The following is an 18,746-nucleotide window of genomic DNA, read 5'->3' on the forward strand; positions in this document are numbered from 1 at the left end:
ATGATTCAGTTTTATTGCTCTGTTGCATCAGTAAATACTCGGCTTTTATTCTGTTCAATCAGTAAAACTGGATTACCAACCTCAGACCTCCAGTGCCCCCTAAAGTTCCTGGTTTACTGTGCTTTAATTTAGTTTGGGAGTACGCAGCACTTAAGTACAATATCTACAGACATAACAAAAGGCATATTTTATTACTTGACCTTCAGGATGTCTTGAAGAGAGTCCCTCTGTCAACTTTAGTTTTTAAAGACCCTAATCAAGACCCCTAAGCAAAATCAATCATATTCATATATTGAGAGGGTTTGTCACACTCTAGCCGAGGGGTTTCCTCTCAAGCTGTTGTTACGTAGGGTGAGGGGTTACTTACATGTTGTACGTTAGGTCACTATGCTTACGTAAACTCTGTTTTGTTTTGTTTTTACACGGGATATGAAAGACGGTCTCCCGGGTGAAAGTCCTGTTTTTGTTTGACCCATCAGTCCTCACCTACCACCCACCCTAACTGGGTAACTTCCTCCTTCATGACTGCCCCTGTCATAATTGCCACGGCTGTTAGAGGTCACCGCCTTCTTGTATTGGCATCGCTGAGCAACCATTCAAACAGATACTAACACGGCCGTGAACCTACTCACAGGTGTAGCAGGCCCCTTCTAACCCATTTCTATGATGCTGATAATGACCATTTAATGGGCTGATATTATTTCAAGCGATGTTAAAGATGTTAGACGCATGGAACAAGCTTACAAACCATTTATGCTTGGAGTTATATCAAACCACAGTGTTTGGATGTCTTCCAGTCAGCGTCACCACCACTCCACCGCTGAACCACAGAGGCCCCTGAGGCCACAGTTAGGTCTGCGAACATGAGGTTTACGTTACATGATGTGGTCACACAACGAGAGGAGCCTCTGAGTGTATTTATCAGCGAGCTCTTCTGCCGGCTCCATCGTGTTGACAGGAGCCAGCTGCTGTCATGGGTCGGCTGAAAAAGACATTATAGAGACAGGTTTGGTGTTACAGCGCTCATCGTGACCCTGACATTACTTCCATTACAACTGTTGGCTACTGTCGCTTTCTGTGTGTGTGTGTGTGTAGGTGTGTGTGTAGGTGTTCTGCATTTTTCATTTCCCTTGTTCGACAGTTAGATGTTTGTAGTGACCCATTAAATTAATTCATGATATAATCGCTGTGGGGAGGCTTATAACAAATGCATTATTTAAGGCACCTGTGTGTTTGTCACAGTGTGTGTGTGTGTGTGTGTGTGTGTGTGTGTGTGTGTGTGTGTGTGTGTGTGTGTGTGTGTGTGTGTGTGTGTGTGTGTGTGTGTGTGTGTGTGTTTGTTATCATTCCACCACATGCCACTGAATCTATGCTTTTTAAAAAGCGAACACTTTGTACTGGTTTGCACGCATTAGAACTACCATAAAGGTTCAGACAGCCCATATGGGTCCACTTTCACCCCCCTCAAGATGACATGCTACCAATTTATGAAGACTACCAAATCCCTGTCAGCTTCACTGCCAACCGCTTTAATGAGCTCTCTGAAACGCTACCTCCACGAGGAAGAAGTGGATCCCAGAAAACAAACACAGGAAGGTAAATGTATTATTTATATGTGTACATTTCTACGAGTAACCAAGGAGTATTTTTATTCAACAAGCAAACTCACCTGCGATTAATAAGCGGCAGAGATGCCAACAGTAATGCACGAGTACATTCGTAGCAGTCCATCAATCTTTGGTACTTGCTGTCATTTCCCTTTTCCCATTTTAGCTGAATAATTCCCCTGAGCTGATTGGAGGGTTTAGATCACCTGATTAAGAATTGACAGCAGCTTGGTGGCCAATCACAGTGTGACGACGCCCCTTTCCTTAGGGATTAAGGAAGGAGGCAATTGCCCACCAGGTGATTTTGATATTTCCTCCAGGACTCATTATTAGCAGAAGATTTGAGGCTTTTTTGCAGTCTTTTGCTTTTCTGATTCAGACTTTTTTGAGCTTTGTTCATTTGTTTTTTGTTTTATTTTAATTAAAACCCCCCAATACACATGTCCTTTTTGCATCAGAATGGGATCTGTGTTGTACAATGACAATTAATTTCCTTTATCCTTGACTTATATGCATTGTTTGTGATACGTAACTGGTTAAAAAGATGCTGATCTTACAATAATGTAGCAATATCAAAATGCTCAAAAAGAACGTCAAGTCCTGTAAACTTTAAAGAAACAACACGATATACTTGAGTATCAAAATAAAAGTATTTATTATATTTGATTATTATTCTGATGCATTACTGGTCAGCAGCATATATTATATATATTTCCTAATATATTCCAGGATCATCATAAGAAACTGGTTTCAGGATACGATGAGAAGCAGTTTGACGTCCACGTCTTCACTCATGCTTAACGAGGTTCATGTATCCAGGACCAGCATGAGTCCTCTGCAGGCCTTACACTTCACTATTCATAATTCATTCATTCATCACTCTTAGGATTTCAGGTGTGGTGTTTTCAGTGTGTAACCTTGTTTCTTCTCTGATGTCAGTGGGTTGTTCCTGCTGCTGCTTCATTCATATCCTCTCGGTTTTGTTTCTTTATCATATTTGTGTTGTCTTTACCTCTCCGCCCTACTATCCACATTCCCGTATCCATAATGTGCTTCAGTCCATTCCTCTGTCCTTTTCACCCTTCTCCCAATTCATGTCTCACTCACATCTCGGTACATCTGCTAAAGTGCCGAACACATTCGCTCTCACAGGGTCACTTTTGAACGAGCCACAGTATTGATGTTTCTTATCTACGTGACGCCCTCCCTGTGGGATCTCTAGGATCTCACAACAGCTTGTATGCTGCTCATGCAGTGTGTATCGGCCTTGGACCCGTGAAAGAGCTTCACGCCACTCACATCAGCTCAGCCCACCCACGCCATTTGGAAAATGAACCTTTTATACGCAGCCTTGTGTAACAAGTTCAATAGCAGCCTCGCCGTTCAGTGTTCGGCGGCAGCAAACTGAATATTGAATGAATTCATCCATCCAGACGTTTTGTGCTGTCGGACCAGAATAGAGATTGTGTTATGCAGCAAGGATGTTTCTGTTGTTCCCTGTGATGTCCGCTCGCTGAAATATCTGCTGGATTTCTGCACTTTGCTTGCTTTATATATATATATATATATATATATATATATATATATATATATATTACATCAATTAGGTAGCAACTATCAGCGTATAATATGTTACATAGAGCGCAGTCTGGAACTGAAAGTCTGCATCTAATGAGTCACAAGTAATGGCTATACTGTACATGGTTGACTAATCAAGAGTCATTGTGCAGGAGGATAAACAAAAGGGCCCAGAAGTTGTCCTTATTAATGATTACAACTATAATAAAGCATCAGTTAAGGATTTATTAACCAATAATATAGTCATTAGGTATAAACGTGTACATTCTTTACAACAGGGGCCTTATTAAGTGGTACTGATGAAATTGTTGAATGATTGACTTTCAAAGTTCAAGAAATGCTTTAAATACTTTCCACATGTTTAACTCAAAGTCTTATATTGTACTTATAGACATCATTCTCATTATTCTGCTTCATTTGAATGAAGCAGAGGATAAATCCTCATTATCAGACGTATTTTGAGACAGTAAAGCTGCTAATAGACTATAAAATGAGTACGTTTGTGCTGCAGAATGACCCTTCTTTCATCCCTTCCCTATCAGCCTGCCATCATTTTTAATTCCCTGAGAGCTCAAGAGTGGATTGTCTTTAAATAACATGTACTTATATACTTATCCACTGAGACGTATGTCTTTCTGTCCTGTGTTTATTGCCAGGTCGGCTGCAAAGTAGTTATTGTGTTCTTCCAGTACTGCATAATGGCCAGTTTCTTCTGGCTGCTGGTGGAAGGCCTTTATCTTCACGCGTTGTTGGCTGTCTCTTTCTTCTCCGAGAGGAAGTACTTCTGGGCTTACATCCTGATCGGCTGGGGTGAGAACGCCTTCCTTGTCTACCTTTTATATCTCAGCCGTCCCCCAGGGGTGAGACCTCAGCTGAAGCTAATGTGAAAGTGGGATGCAACAATAACTTTGGTGCACACTTTTTTTATTTCCCTAGGAGGTCCGACAATTTTCATCACAGCTTGGAGCACCACTAAAGCCTACTTCAATGATGTGGGGTAAGAAAAACATCATTTAAAATCTAGGTCTTTGATTTCATCGTGTACATGAATATTGTTTCCTCCTCCACCAGGTGCTGGGACATAATCGAGAACACTGATGTGTTCTGGTGGATCATTAAAACCCCTATTTTGGCGTCAATCCTGGTGAGTGTACAAGCCTTCAGCAAAATCACCCAAATTCCATCACATAAACATTTATGCATCTTTAGCTGTTGGCCCCCTCAAGTCAGACTTTTAAAAAGTAAAACTATGAGCAGTCTCCCTCAGACTTACCTGGAAGTGTTTTTGAAATTCTTATTCTCATTGATATTCCTGCTGCGTGGCAAAGTCAATTTTATTTATGTGTTAAGAGTTTGGTATGACCTCAAATTTCTCATTTCACGAATTGTGACAGGATAATCAGCATCAGTCAGTGTTCGTTTCTCAGCATCTTCTTGGCCGCTTCTTCTTCCATTTCCATTTTAAACACAGTATCAGCATCTGCAGAATCTTCTGTACACAGAAGGTTGAAAACAGGAATGTTTGTAGTACTTGGTGGAGCCTGGGGGAAAGAAAAGTCTGACATTTTTGGAGATATGCTTACGTGTGTGTGACTGTGAGTGAAAGAGGTGTGAAAAGGAGGGTTAAGATGAGTTCAACAAACAGAACTCGAGAAGCTCCAGTGAAGTATGAGCAGTGAAAAGGAAAATCACTTACAGTAACTGCATCTCGCCCACTGTTTTATTGGATGCTTCGTCTCAGTCCACAGATCTGTGTTTTCCTGATACCTTTCTTTGAAATGTACAGAATTTTCCATTGGCCTAGTTACAGCTCTAGGGATGGCAATGTCATAGCAAATGTTAGCATGTTAACACGCTTAACTAAGAACATGGTCAACGTTATACCTGTCTCACATCAGCACGTCAGCATCGTGTGTATTTGCACAACCGTGCAGCCGGACAGATCTGTAGGTTCGTCTTCTTGTATGTTCACTAACTGCACAATAGTTAATACCAAATAATAAATAAGTAATACATGGGATGTAGAAAACAGATTGAGTTCTGCTGATGTCCTGCTCTGCCGGTTGTTTCTTGGCAGCAGGACACAGCAGGTCTCGTTGTGTTCCTTCACGTCTCAGGATCAGGCTGTCAGACCTCGCTGTCGTTTGTCGCTGTAGCAGCTGTGACTCCTGTTTGTGAGTGCATCAGGATGTGTTGCCGGTTCAGAGGTCAATTAACAATTTAGAAATGCTCATTTCCCCACAGGGTAGCATCACAAGTCCAATTAGAACATGATGAGAATCAGCATCAAGCTTCTGCTATGATGTACATTCCTCCACATCCATCAGATTACACACTGACAACATGACATGAAGGGACTTTAAAACTGTTTTACATTTACATGGTAAAATACCTCTACGTCCCAATATCTCCACAGATGAACTTTATTCTATTCATCTGCATCATACGAATACTTCGCCAGAAAATCAACTGCCCAGATATTGGAAGAAATGAGTCCAACCAGTACTCGTGAGTACAGGCTCTTATCTTTTTCATGCTGTACATTTGTATTATTCTTTAGCTCAGATAAGATGAAATATTATTAATCCCTATGAGGATGTTGGTTTCTGTCTTGCGCTGGAATAAACACAGAAAGTTGAGAGTTGGATCAAATGTCCTGTCGGTTCAACATTTGCTATAAATTGAATCTGTTCGGTGGCTCCTTTTAACTTTTTATGCTAAAAGCAAAGCAGGGATGACCAATCCTTTTTGACTTCAAAACATTCCTCGCCTACTTTTGCATGTGGTGCTCAGCACTGCGGCGATCGCTGGCAGCTGCTTTGCACAGAGATATAGAGCTCAGTGTGTTTTAAATGTTTTATCCTGTGATGGAGAGCATGTCAAAAGCCAGCCATAATGCATGAGCTATTTTCCCACTGAGACTTGTAATGGTGTTTTTTTCCCATCTCTGGTCTTCAGAGCTGAAATGTAAAATGAAAAGTACTCTGGAGTTGAATTTCGTTATTGGCATATATAGAGAAAATTGGTTTCACCAGAGGGAGAAATTTATTTTTTTTGCCTTGTGGTTTCAGGAGGCTGGCGAAATCAACGCTGCTTTTGATTCCTCTGTTTGGGATCAATTTCATCGTGTTTGCATTCATCCCGGAGCAAGTGAAGACTGAGCTGAGGCTGGTGTTTGACCTGATTCTGGGATCATTTCAGGTATGATATCAACTGTTTAGAAGTTATTTATAAAAAACACTTCTACATTGTAATTATCCAAATTTGACCTTGAGGTATTTGTCTTTGAAACCTTTCATAAAGGTCATCCAACAGTGAAAAACACTTTATTAAATCGACCTTCATTTGAGGCCAAAAGTAATGATTTGCCGTCCTGTCAGCTCAGACATGCGAGTGTTTCTATTAAAGAAACCCTCGCAGAAAACCAAGGCAGCTCTCGAGGGGCTACGCCTGGCTGCTCAGTGGCAACGTTTCCATTTTAAACCCCCGGTGTTATTACAGTTCATCACATAATGAGGAATGATAGAGAAGCAGCCAGACAGCACAGCTGCATTACAGACCACTTTGAAACCAAGGAAACCTTCCCAGCACATTCCTCTCATCCCTCTTTCTCTTTATCACCAGTGAACTAACCTCCCGACACGTCGCATTGTTTTTCCATTTATAGGTCTCATGAAGAAAATATTTATAAAGAAACAGATATAACTGTAGGTTTCACCATGACACACAGTCATGACTCTCTTATCTGTGTTTTTCTTTCCATTTAGGGCTTTGTAGTCGCTGTTCTTTACTGCTTCCTCAACGGAGAGGTAGGTACCCCCCTTACAGAGATATAAACACTGTTTGTATAAACACACTTCCATGCAGGGATAGCCTACAGTGTTGATTCTCAGATGTAGTTGTTCTGAGGCTCCCTCAGTGCACACACACACACACACACAAACACACACACACACACACACATAGTCCTGAAAGGTGGATGGAGCTGGCAGGATGAGTCACCAGCGCTGGTCTCCTCTCTTGGACCACCTCGCAGCATATGTTTTGCATTCTGCAGGGTGGGAGGGCGGTAAAAAGCACAGCTTCTTTGGCAGGGAGCTATTCAGTGATGTCTGCAGAGGCTCTCTGTGTTAGTTATATTCTCAGTGCTGGGCCAGACTGAAAGGCTTGACACGATGCTGCATGAATTTTAATCTGGTGCCATTTTAAGGTGTCCATTTTTAGGGGAAAAGCCATGTTGATGTTTAAATTACTGGAGCCTTTAGAATTGTATACAGTCCTGGAATCGATGTTTATTGACGGTAACATGTACAATGTGGACATTACAAAGACATTACAGTCATTTTCTCATACATGAAAACACAATTATACAATGAAATAACCTGTAGGTAGACAAAAGATCCCAAGAAGCTTATTCATTACCTCTACCTAAATAATATAGAACCATATTCACCGTGTCACTCGTGCACTCAGCTGCCAGTTCATGAGGTAGCCTTCACCTAACCCCATAGAGCCCTTTGTGTTTATGAGTTCCAGCTTCAATTGTGTGAAGCCAATCCAATATGGCGTCCAAAATGCGAAGACAAATGCATTGATGTACAAAAAGGAATTGTTTCTGATTGGGTAATTTACCAAATATTGTATTGGGTGAAAATATTTGGTCGCTGTAAAATAAGGGGAAGGTGAAAAAGCCAACCGATGTCAGTTGAGACTACGAACGACGTGACTAAGGTTAACACAGCTGAATATTAAATGGCTGGCCCAAGTTACTGTCATTCCTAGCAAATGAAGGGCTTTATGGGATGTTCCAGTTCTCATACCCCTACAGCCTCTGACCTTAGCACTGAGCTTGTGAATGCAAACTCCTCATTAGCTGAAAACTGTCAAAGCATGTCTGCCGATGGACAAAGCTAGTGCATACTTCCCTTGTTATCAGGTGTGAGCAGACGGCAGCCCAGACAGCAGCTGAAGGTCTTGAAGGGCCAGGAGCATGTATTGTCCGGTGCTCAAGAGTCAGTATTTCCTCCCTATGCCGCTGCCGATGATTATCTGAAACCTTAGAAACTGCTGCTGATGTCATGGTCAGATTCCAGCACAAACTCCAGCAAGAAAGCGAGAAACTGTCAACTGTACTTACTCCGTCTAGACCGACTGTTTAGTGCAGTACATCGTAAAGGAGGAATTGAAGTGGCTGACGTGGACTGGCGCTCTGTCTCGTGACCCTGCTGAAGCCTCCTCCAAGCTTCACTAAGCTGCTTCTTGACGTGTGAGAAGAAGAGAGGATCTTTTAAAGACACAACGCAAATGGTTAAGCAATGGTTAAGAGCAGTGTGTAATACGCTCCCTGTAATTAAAGGAAGCTTATGAAGAAGTTGGACAAACTGGTTCAAGCCTTTCACTCGGCTGTCTGGTAGAGATGCTGTCACAACTGTCTGGAAACCCAAAGTTCCCAAGAAGTTTCTCTCGTCAAAATGTCGTCATAGACGAGTCAGAGGAGAGATGTTTCCAAGTGTTCAGCATCACAGTCTCTCTGAGGAATGTGGCCGGTCATGAAGTAATGTCAGGATGTGGAATTACTCATCTTCTGTTTCCTGTGGATGTGAATACAGTTCCTGCAACGCAGAAATCTAAGCCCAGCACATCTAAACTGTCTTTAACGTCCTTCAACTTCAGCAACGCTCCCTTGAGTGGAAGGAGGGATGGTGTCACAAAACTAGTCGTGAGTTTGATGTTGTAAAGCAGACTATTCGTTTGACGGATGAAAGTCCCTTCAGATAGCGTTGCAGACGCTTGTCTCCAAGTGATGTGGAAGATATCAGGAACAATGATCAGTGATGAATGAATAACTGTCACTGTTTGCTGTGCCGTGTACCGTGTGTGACGATAAAGAGAGAATTCAAAATCCTCCATTTCTCTTTCCATACCAGAGTGGTAGCCAGCGGTTCAACTGCTGCTGACAATGAAAGAACTGCCCATTGGGATTTTATCAATTCGAGCTGATGCCGCAAGGAATTTGTGGAGCACCGGACACATTTCAGCACGTCGTGGAGACGACTTTTGATTATATGAACCTTCTAGAAGTGCTTGTGTGCCTCGATTACGTAATATTTGGCGGGAAATCATGACAGGAACATGAGTAGCGCCGGCCTAAAGTGATTGAAAGAAAAAGAAGAAGAACTAAAAGTAATGCTCCAGAACCGTCCAAGATCGAAGCTGTGTCCACATCCTGAGAACGTCGTTGCTTTTCGCTCCTTCCTTGGCTTTTGTGGCAGACAGTTGTTGCTTAGGTAATGTAGCATACTGTAGGAGTTTTAAGCTCATAGCTATTCTATAAGCTAGCCAGGTCTCTCTGTACCCAAGCCAGCGTTATGTGCTCTATCTGATGTTATTGTAGTAGATCCCTCCTTAACTCCCGTCCCATGCAAAGTGTATTTTCAGTCAATGTTATGAGGTACAGCACTGCATACTGTACATACAACACAACTACACGGTAAGTCACACACTGCATTAAAGTATTATTGTTCTAATCCATTGAAGGTCCAGGGAGAGATCAAGAGGAAGTGGCGGAGGTGGCACCTGCAGCGATACATGGGCTCGGACACCAAATACCAACATCCGTCAATCGGCAGCAGCAACACCTTCAGCACCCAGATCACCATGTTGACGCGATGCAGCCCAAAGACACGCCGGGCTTCATCCTCCTGTCACGACGACCTGTCTAGCATATGACTCACACATGAAGAAATACAGACATACTGTACATGCTGTACAAAATACTCTCGTGCCAAACATCAGACAGAAGAAGACACGGCATATGTGATCTCGAACGGAATACGCACTCCCTCCTTGGCACTCTTGGAGTTGCTTGAGTGTGACGTGGACAAAGGAAGACATAAGAAAATTGTTTGACAGCTTCTCAGCTGCTTTTAATCTCCACGCTTCTTCAAATGGGTTTAAGGGACAAAGACACAAGCGCACCGCTTCACAAGCACAGCTATCGCACACTTGAACGAGAACTTTTCACTTGTTGTATTTCATGATTCAGTGCACATGTACAGTACAGGGGAATTTGTGAGTCATGTCATTATAGATAATTTAGTTAATTGTCATTAAGTTCCCCGTGTGCTCAGACTGCGGTCAATGCAAAATGTCACATATTAATGGAGTTCGGTGGAAAAAAAAATCCAAATGTGAACGGCACCAGCAGCCCTGCAATCTGATGTAATTATCAGTGATTAGGAAACACTTAGTAGATTCCCTGCAGCTCCGAATGAACAAGGCTGGTGCGAAGACACAGACATTAGAGCGAAAGGAGCTTTTATAACAGGAAATTAAATGATGTGTTGTTATAGTGTGTGTGTCGCGACATCACAGGCTAAACACGAGTGCCAGAAACGCATTATGAGGATGTGTTTGAAATGTGAGAGGTGATGGAAAATTAGTTTCAAGGCACATTTTTAGGCGACCACAAAAGAACAAAACAGTGTGCAACACTTTGCAACGCTGTGTATGAAGACAGGAAAAGAAAACGTGGCTGATAAAGCTAAACGAATGAGGCTTCAGACCAGGTGAACAGTGTGATGCTGATTCCTGATGATGGTTTAGAGTTTAAATGCCCTTCTCTGCACTATCACTCTCACGAGAGACAGACTTCCCTTTGCCTTCCCTTCCGTCCGTACAGTATCCCTCTCGTGTGATCCCGAGTCTGTGATAGGGTTGTTGTTTTTTTATTTGAGGCTCTGTGGCACTTTTATGCCAATCACTGACGAGTGCCTGGTTTCAGTGTTTCTGAAGTGACACTTTCAATCAAATCTTCACTGGCTGTCGGCTGCTCCGGAGAGGGAATATGCCTTTAAGCAATTCAGTCCTTGAATGTTTACATTTACTCTTGAGTCCTTTAACATTGTACACACAAATATACAGTGTAAGGAAAGAATTGATTACTATAGATTGTTGTGTCATACTGATTACACTGCTGCTAGAATATCAGTAACTGTAGTTCGCGTTATTGTGGGATTTGAAGCGTCACCAGGAACATAACGTTCTCTTGTACAGGCTTGTTTGTGTAGCAGTCTGTGGCTCAATGCTAAATAAAAGGCATTACACTTAAAGAACAGTCCTCAGACTTGCAGTCTTGGTAGATCCTACATTGTGATTCCCCCCCCTGAATTGTCCATTTGCTTGTCAGTTTTAAACTTCTCCACTGGAGGAGTTTGTCAGACTTGTCGGTCGAGACTATTGGTCCTCGGGTCCTGTCACAACGATGCTATCATTGTGCCTATCAGACTACAAGGTCACAAGGTCACATGTCCATCCCACATGTGGTGCCTGTCTTAAGTTTTCAGTAAAGTTAAAGGTAACTGTGTGAATTTGCCAACATACCTCTCGTAACGGTGAATGTAAATAGATATGTACATACTGAAAAACAATCCAAAATATACAAGTGTTTTTCAAATTCAGTCACATGTGTTGCTAGATATGATCTCTTAGTGTTTTGGTGACTTTGCATGGTTGTTTTGTATCAGTGAGAAGATAATAAAAAGTGATATTGAATCAACAATCATTCTAATGTGCACTTACAGTAAGAGTTCAGTGTGTAACACAGATGTGTTGTGGATATTTAGGAGTTGATTTGTTGTGTGTGTGTAACACCGGTGCAATGCATGCCATCGTGAAGCTCCACATGTATTTAGCTTAAATTGACATTTGTGTACACTTCTTAGCTTTAAAACTTGTTTTTGTATATTATTATTATCATTGATTTTGCTGTACAGTGTATGTTAAGACTGTTGCCATAATATTGTTCCACTCAAATTGTATGAAATGAATTACATATTGTTTTTGGCTTATTTATTTAAAAATACACAAGTTCACTTTTCTATGGAGATTATGTAAAACTCCTCGGCATACCGTGTCGCTTTAAGTGTCTAAACTTTATGTCAAGATGAAATTGTGTCGTTAAGTCAAGACTCTCTGCAACATCAACAGTTGTAATGTCCTCATTGGCTGCTACATGTAACATACTGTTCCCTAAATGAAGCGCTCTCTGCTACTTGACAAGTGCATCATTTCTTTATTCTTTCCCGTATACTGTATGCTCACTTAAGCTTTAGACGGAAGATGTTCAAGCAAATATGCTAAACCCTGAAACATATCATTAACATTATTCACGTTGCAGCTGCAGGTAACTGCCTTTAAAAGACAAAACCTTTCACCATCTCAGTACGTTGATGTCCCATTGGTAAAAGAATCTAAATTGTTCTTCCACCAGTCAGAAATCAAAGCATCTCTCGGTCCAGTTCCTCGCGGTGTCAGTTCAGCTACAATGTCTGACAGGTATAACTGTCCCGCTGAGTTTGCTTTGGTGTAATGAAACTCCAGCTATTTGAGTTGATCCGTCTGTTGTCTCTCAGGGTTATTGGTTCACTGGAAGCCTTTGAGCGCGGCGGACCTCTCGCTGTGCTCAGCAGCACCGTGAAGAAGGGCGAATTCAACCAAGGCAGAACGCTGTGTGCCGTAAGAAGATTAACAAACGCACCATGCCATGCCTGGTTTAACAGATCAGCCGCTCTTGGGTCTAATGTTTCATTAGCTCTGACCGTGAAGTGAAAATGAGCATGCATATAATACAATGAACTATTCATAGGAACTGTAATTATTGTGAATAGAGGGGTTTTCAGGGTTGAAGGTTGCTGCATGAAATATTACAATGATATATTAAACAAATCAACCCTGAGGCCCATGTTTTGAAATATGCTGATCAAACACTTATATGTGCTTTATTGTTTGTCTGGATGTATACACTGTGTCAGATAGCTTTAAAATAAAGGTGTTTAGATCTCGGCGTCATTAAAACGCAGACAAGAGAGAAGATGGATGAAGTTATTTTCAGATTCCCTGTGACTCTTAAAATGTGAGACAGGTGTCTTGCCTTTAAGCATCTTTCAATATTCATGACACCGGTTAAATATTCATGTTAGAAATAAAGCAACGTTTGGAAAGGCGACGGTCCAAACGGCTGAGAGGCTGCTTTTGAATACTCTGGTTTAAAGAGAAGCCCTCTGATCTGATGGGCTCCGTGGCCAGGAGTCATGAACATCAGAGGTTTACTCACTTTACAGAGCTGGAGGAGTAAGCCACTGCGTATCAATGACTTCATGTCCTCTCAGGATCAGTCGGTACCTGTGACTACTTGAAAGAACAATGGCAAAGGCTTGACTTTCTTCTCTTCTACGCAGACTTGCAGAGAGAGAATGTAAACTCAAACTGCACTTCCTCACATTAGCATGACCACCGCTGCTGCCAACAATTCCAGCTGGTGTGAAAGAAATGGCCCCCGACTGACCCAACAGACTCGTGCCTTATGGACATACACAACAAAATGCTGCTGTGGAAATATGCTATAGTTTGTTTTAGTAACAAAATAGCATCACAGAGATTATATGTAGGGAGAAAACCATCTGTTCTAAACTTCACATCTCAAGTTGGGGATGAAAAGTAATAAATTATGGATAATTATCACCAACTCAGCTCATAAGGAACATTTGTTTGTGTGTCTTTCAGCTCATTATTTTTGTTTTCTTCCGGCCTGCAGCTTTACTGCTTTGGTTCAGGGGAGGATTTAACAAGCGGAGAGACAGATATTTCCCTCAGGAGTTGGTGGCGACCGAAAACCGAAATAAAGCAGCGTAAATCTTGGACACGCACCAATAACAAATGAGTGGTAGTGTTGCTCCATGTCTGCTGGGTGTGTCAATAAGCCACTGTTTGCTAACACGTTCACCATAACAAATCTATATGGTGTTATGGAAACTGTGTTATCAATTTGATGTAGCGTGATCTGCTGCTGCCAACTGAACAAAAAGAAAAAACTAATCAATCAATTAACACAGCTTGAAAGACGTATATGATATTTTCCCTTCACTTCTGCTGATTTATGTTTAACAGATGTGTAAACAAGCTTGGGAAATTGTTCCACACATTTATACAATGACAGGATGCTTGATCTCACTTTTGACATACATAATTCAGTTTGGGGGAAAATGACTCATGTAGTATTTAAAGCGTGCCGTCTCGTCGGGGTGAAGTGATTGCATTGTGTAGGCCGGCGCTGTGAGAGATCAGGGAGCTGCTGGTGTGTTGTACAGAATGTGTATGACTGAAGCTTTATACAGTATATGTGTCCAATTTATTGTATAGGAAATCGATAATAAAGATCTTTGCTCAAATCAAAGTGTATATCCTTCAGATACATAACAAAGAAGAGAAGACATACATTATATTCTACAAACAGGTAAAAAACAATAATATCCTAAACATCATATTCAACCATCATTTTCACATTTAACATTTTAAATGATAGCATTAATGTTTATCATTGACAAGAAAATTAATTGAATCCCCATCAATCTGTAGCATATTTAGAGAAAACACAAAGATTCATCAAAATCAAAACCAACAATGAGTTAACTTGTTGAGGTTTGGGTTGTCAATAATGTGAATTAATCCCAGTAATCATGTGATACGAACAACAGCTCCAGAACAGCTACTAAATAGACGAGATTGTAATGAGATAGTAGAGGACATCATGATTAATATCCTTTTATATTGACCATCAAAAGCATCCCATGTGTGCTTGTAGCTACTTAATGGACCTTGTTTGTCAGTTTGCTGTTTCCAAGGCGAATAATGAAATTTGAACCTCAGATTTATCAAATTTACTGCGTCTCTTTAGAACAATTATTCTCACAACTCGAGTGGCAAGAATCCACTTCTAACCCTACTGTTGAGAGGTGGTTGAGTCGAGTCATTGAGCTCAGAACATCAAAGACTCTGGGTTTATGGATTGAGCATCTTAATAAGTATAAGGGACATGCTGTATAGCCTTTAGGTCCTTATTAACAGACTGGGAATCAACACATCACAGCTGGAACATAGTGTGAATGTAAAAACTCAGGCATTACTTCTGCAACACTTAAGAAAGCACACAAAGGGAATCGAACCTGTAAAGGTTTCTAGGTTTAAAAATAAATGAATCCATATTTATGATAATGAAATGACTTTAAAGCTGCTGTAATAAAAAATTCTATTAACAATCGTTCAAATCAGAACGATCAACTAGTTAGTGTCTTTTAATTCATTGGTTTGGCTTACATCCCACAAAGCTAATGTTTTGGTTCAGTCTCACAGCTGTAATAGCACTTTCCAGATGCTTTGCAAAAAAAAACTAAAAGCTCACCGCAAGCTACCTTCCTAGCATAGAACGCTAACAGCAGTTAGCGACTAGCTGGTGAGTATTGTGGAGCAGAAGATTAAGATTCTTCCCTAAAAAGGGAGTGAATGTCGGACTTAGGTTTGTCAGGTGGCCATAAATACAACTATAAATAAATATCTAATGTTGCTCTGTATCTGCTGGATGTGTAAGTAACTCTCTTTTGTTTGCTATATCAATGTAAACAGTGATAATATGCCAAAAGTGTTTACAGCTTTTTTCCAAAATGGTCAAATAATTACTTAAGGCTTAAATGTTATCTGTCTGACCACCAGGGTGAATCAGTTAATATTTTGACTGGTTCATAAATGTATACCCACTGCTGTTGAAGAAGAGAGATAACTATAGCTATATAATAGGCCAAATTGTGATATATTTGATATTGAAGACCTCCACAGAGAGTGTGCTACATGATGGCCCTGATAAATTAATAATGTGTTTGAAATGAATGGAAAGTGGCCGCCAACATGTGGCATGGGCACTGGTCCTGAGACAAAGATGAAATGGCCTAGATAAGAGTGGCTCACCTTCTACCACAGCTCAAAGTATATTCAAACAGTCTTGGAGCTCCATCATATTGAAATATCAGAAAAGAGGTTTGACCTTTTAAATAATTAGGTTGTTTCTGTGGGCGCCATCACAGACATAGCCTATTAGGTAAACCACCGAGCAGTGGTTCCAGATCTTTTTCATTTTAAATGATGAATTATTTTAAGTGGATATTACAATAATCTATTCATACAATTGAGCTGTCAAACGGTGGTGGAATTTATGCTTCAACCATTGTTTCTATTAGGCTACGCTAGCTATCAATCCTTTATCTATCGGGCTACTATTAGCTATTTCAACCATCTTTTCATTAGCCTACTCATTTAGTGTGTTTAGCTATATCAACTGTTTATCTATTAATTTAGCTATATCTATTTCAACCAATACTTATCTAGATAACTATTAAATGTTAAGTTTTAGCTATTTTATCATTCTTAACCATTTAGCCTATCTATTACTTCAAGCTAACTGTGTCAGCTAACTATTTTAACTGCTTATTTACCCATTAGGCTACTGTAACTAGCCACCATCTTCCGGCTAATTATGTCAACATTTATATATTACTTTCATATAGCTATTTATCTATTACTCTATCCATTTTAATTGTATTTATTTAAGCTATTTCAACTGTGTATCCATTAATTTAACTTTTGTTTAAAGCACTTAGTTAGTTAACTAGCTAACTTGAGTTTCAGTTAGTTAGTTAGCTAACCGTTAACCGTTACGTTTAGCTAGCTGTTCCATACTTTTTTATCCATTTATTCATTAGCTACATATTATATCCATTGATCCATTAGGCTAGCTATCCCAATCAATATATATATCACTCATGTATCCATTACATTTAGCTAAAAATTGTGTATTTTGTTATATATAGCAATAAATAGCACAGATACAGGAAATAGCCCAGTGTGTGTAGCGCGTGTGCTAAAACACATTTGATTGTTAGTATTGGAAATCAAAATGGTAGCAAACACTGGAGTAAATAATCTGTGAAAGACGTTTGTGGTTTTACTTGTTATTAGGAGGAGGCACTTGTCCTTGAGCAAGAGAAATGTTAGCCATAAACATTTCAGCAGGACCACCCATGCTGTTAAACCTATTTGTTAAAGGAGAGACAGCAGCTTCTTAACACCAGCTGCTTCTGCCAATAAGGAAAAAAGAGGATCACTGGACCTATCGTTTAATTCAGATGCATTTCAGGAGTGACGGCTCTGTGGATATATAATGGCACTAAGAGCTCTGAGGGACATGTTCTATTAGTTTCGAGGTTGCAACCTCAAATTTCCTTATTTAATATTCATGAAAATGCTGACAAGCGCTCTGCATGCTTTACAGCTAATGACACTACTGCGTCAATATAAGTAAAATAAAAGTGCCAAGAGAGACAATGACTCAGATATTTATGAGATGGTTTTATGGATCTCTCCAGAAATTAAACAGAAGGTTATTTGTGACGTTATGGGAAACCCCCATGAGGGATATACTTTTAGTTGAAAGGTGAACAGCCAGTGCATGTCTCTGTATACTGTAAGACCTACTCTACTGATGTGACGAGGATTAAAACTGCATTAACTTCATAACAACGTTCTTATCACTGGGCTCCATGCAGTGACGCCTGCATGAGGACAACAAGCTATTATTATGGCTTTAAAAAGTTTCATACAATTTGAGTTTTTATTTGATTGAAACTTAATTGTATTCATCAACACGTCAGACATCGCCACCAAAACAGCAGCTGTCTTCTTTATTGTAACTTTTATCAAAGTCTTTTAATGTACAAGCAAGCGTTTCTACTTAAAAAGGCTCTTTTCACATGCCCTTTTGAAACATCGGCCTGTAGTGAAAGTTTGTACTTCCAAAGGCTTCTCTAACGGCGATGGGTGTTTGTTTTACGAGTGGGCAACATAAACTGTTTATCTGTTAAAAAATTAGCAGTATTTTTAAAGTAAACTTAAGTGCTACTCGATCTGCTTTTTAGCTAAACTCTTACGTGACTGAGAACACAGATATTTGTCTGGACTTTAAACACGTAAACCTTCTATTCACAATGTGGATATGGTATAAAATGTGCTTGATTTCACCTATTCAAGCTGTTTAAACAGCAATATGTCCTTTTGTAAATCAGGGACCAATCAGCGTCGGCGCTTTCCTGTCTCACAAGTGAATAATCCCAACTAAAGATTATTCTCTGCAGCGACAGGACACTTTCATCCATAAGATTTGTTTTGCCTGTAGCCTAATGTACTTTTAATATGAGATAAGGCTGTAGCTAAACTTATATTGATAAATGTCATCAACTAACCAGAGCAACAACCCTGCTGACACAAACACAAACGTACAATGAAGGTGAGTAAATTGTGAAAGAGCTCCATCTGGTGTAATATTGGAAAAACACAGGATTAAATTGACATTTTATTTGTGAAGTTAATTGACATTTTCTATTCATGACATAGTCTATTTATAGAAAATGGGCCTTATAATGAAGGTAATAAAACATTATTGTTGTCTGATCACTCCTGAATATGGAAGTCATTCTGATTTCTTGGAAACACAAATCAAAGATCAACAAATGAGGGGAAAAAAGACACTGCTTATTAATGAAATGTCAGTTTCACCACAGCAGGAAAAGATAAAGCCCTGTGATCAGTGTATTTGGCAGTTACAATGAATGACATTGTTGCATTAGTTCCCATCATCACATACATGTCGCAGCCACAAACCCCCCCATATCAACCTCA

At 40.2% G+C, this 18,746-nt stretch overlaps 1 protein-coding gene across 4 annotated transcripts in view; it reads left to right on the plus strand.

Moving 5' to 3' along the window:
• Positions 1-12,242, plus strand: part of vipr1b (vasoactive intestinal peptide receptor 1b) — a 42,094-nt gene extending 29,852 nt beyond the window's left edge. For all 4 annotated transcript variants that reach the window (XM_029457989.1, XM_029457988.1, XM_029457990.1 and 1 more), the window contains exons 7-13: positions 3,842-3,995; positions 4,122-4,182; positions 4,257-4,329; positions 5,602-5,693; positions 6,257-6,386; positions 6,953-6,994; positions 9,723-12,242. In XM_029457989.1, coding sequence (XP_029313849.1) covers positions 3,842-3,995; positions 4,122-4,182; positions 4,257-4,329; positions 5,602-5,693; positions 6,257-6,386; positions 6,953-6,994; positions 9,723-9,914 — 744 coding nt within the window. In that variant the 3' untranslated portion in view covers positions 9,915-12,242. The remainder of the gene's footprint in view (positions 1-3,841; positions 3,996-4,121; positions 4,183-4,256; positions 4,330-5,601; positions 5,694-6,256; positions 6,387-6,952; positions 6,995-9,722) is intronic.
• Positions 12,243-18,746: the final 6,504 nt, after the last annotated feature.

This window comes from Cottoperca gobio, chromosome 20 (assembly GCF_900634415.1).
Source record: "Cottoperca gobio chromosome 20, fCotGob3.1, whole genome shotgun sequence".
Taxonomy (NCBI): Eukaryota; Metazoa; Chordata; class Actinopteri; order Perciformes; family Bovichtidae; genus Cottoperca; species Cottoperca gobio.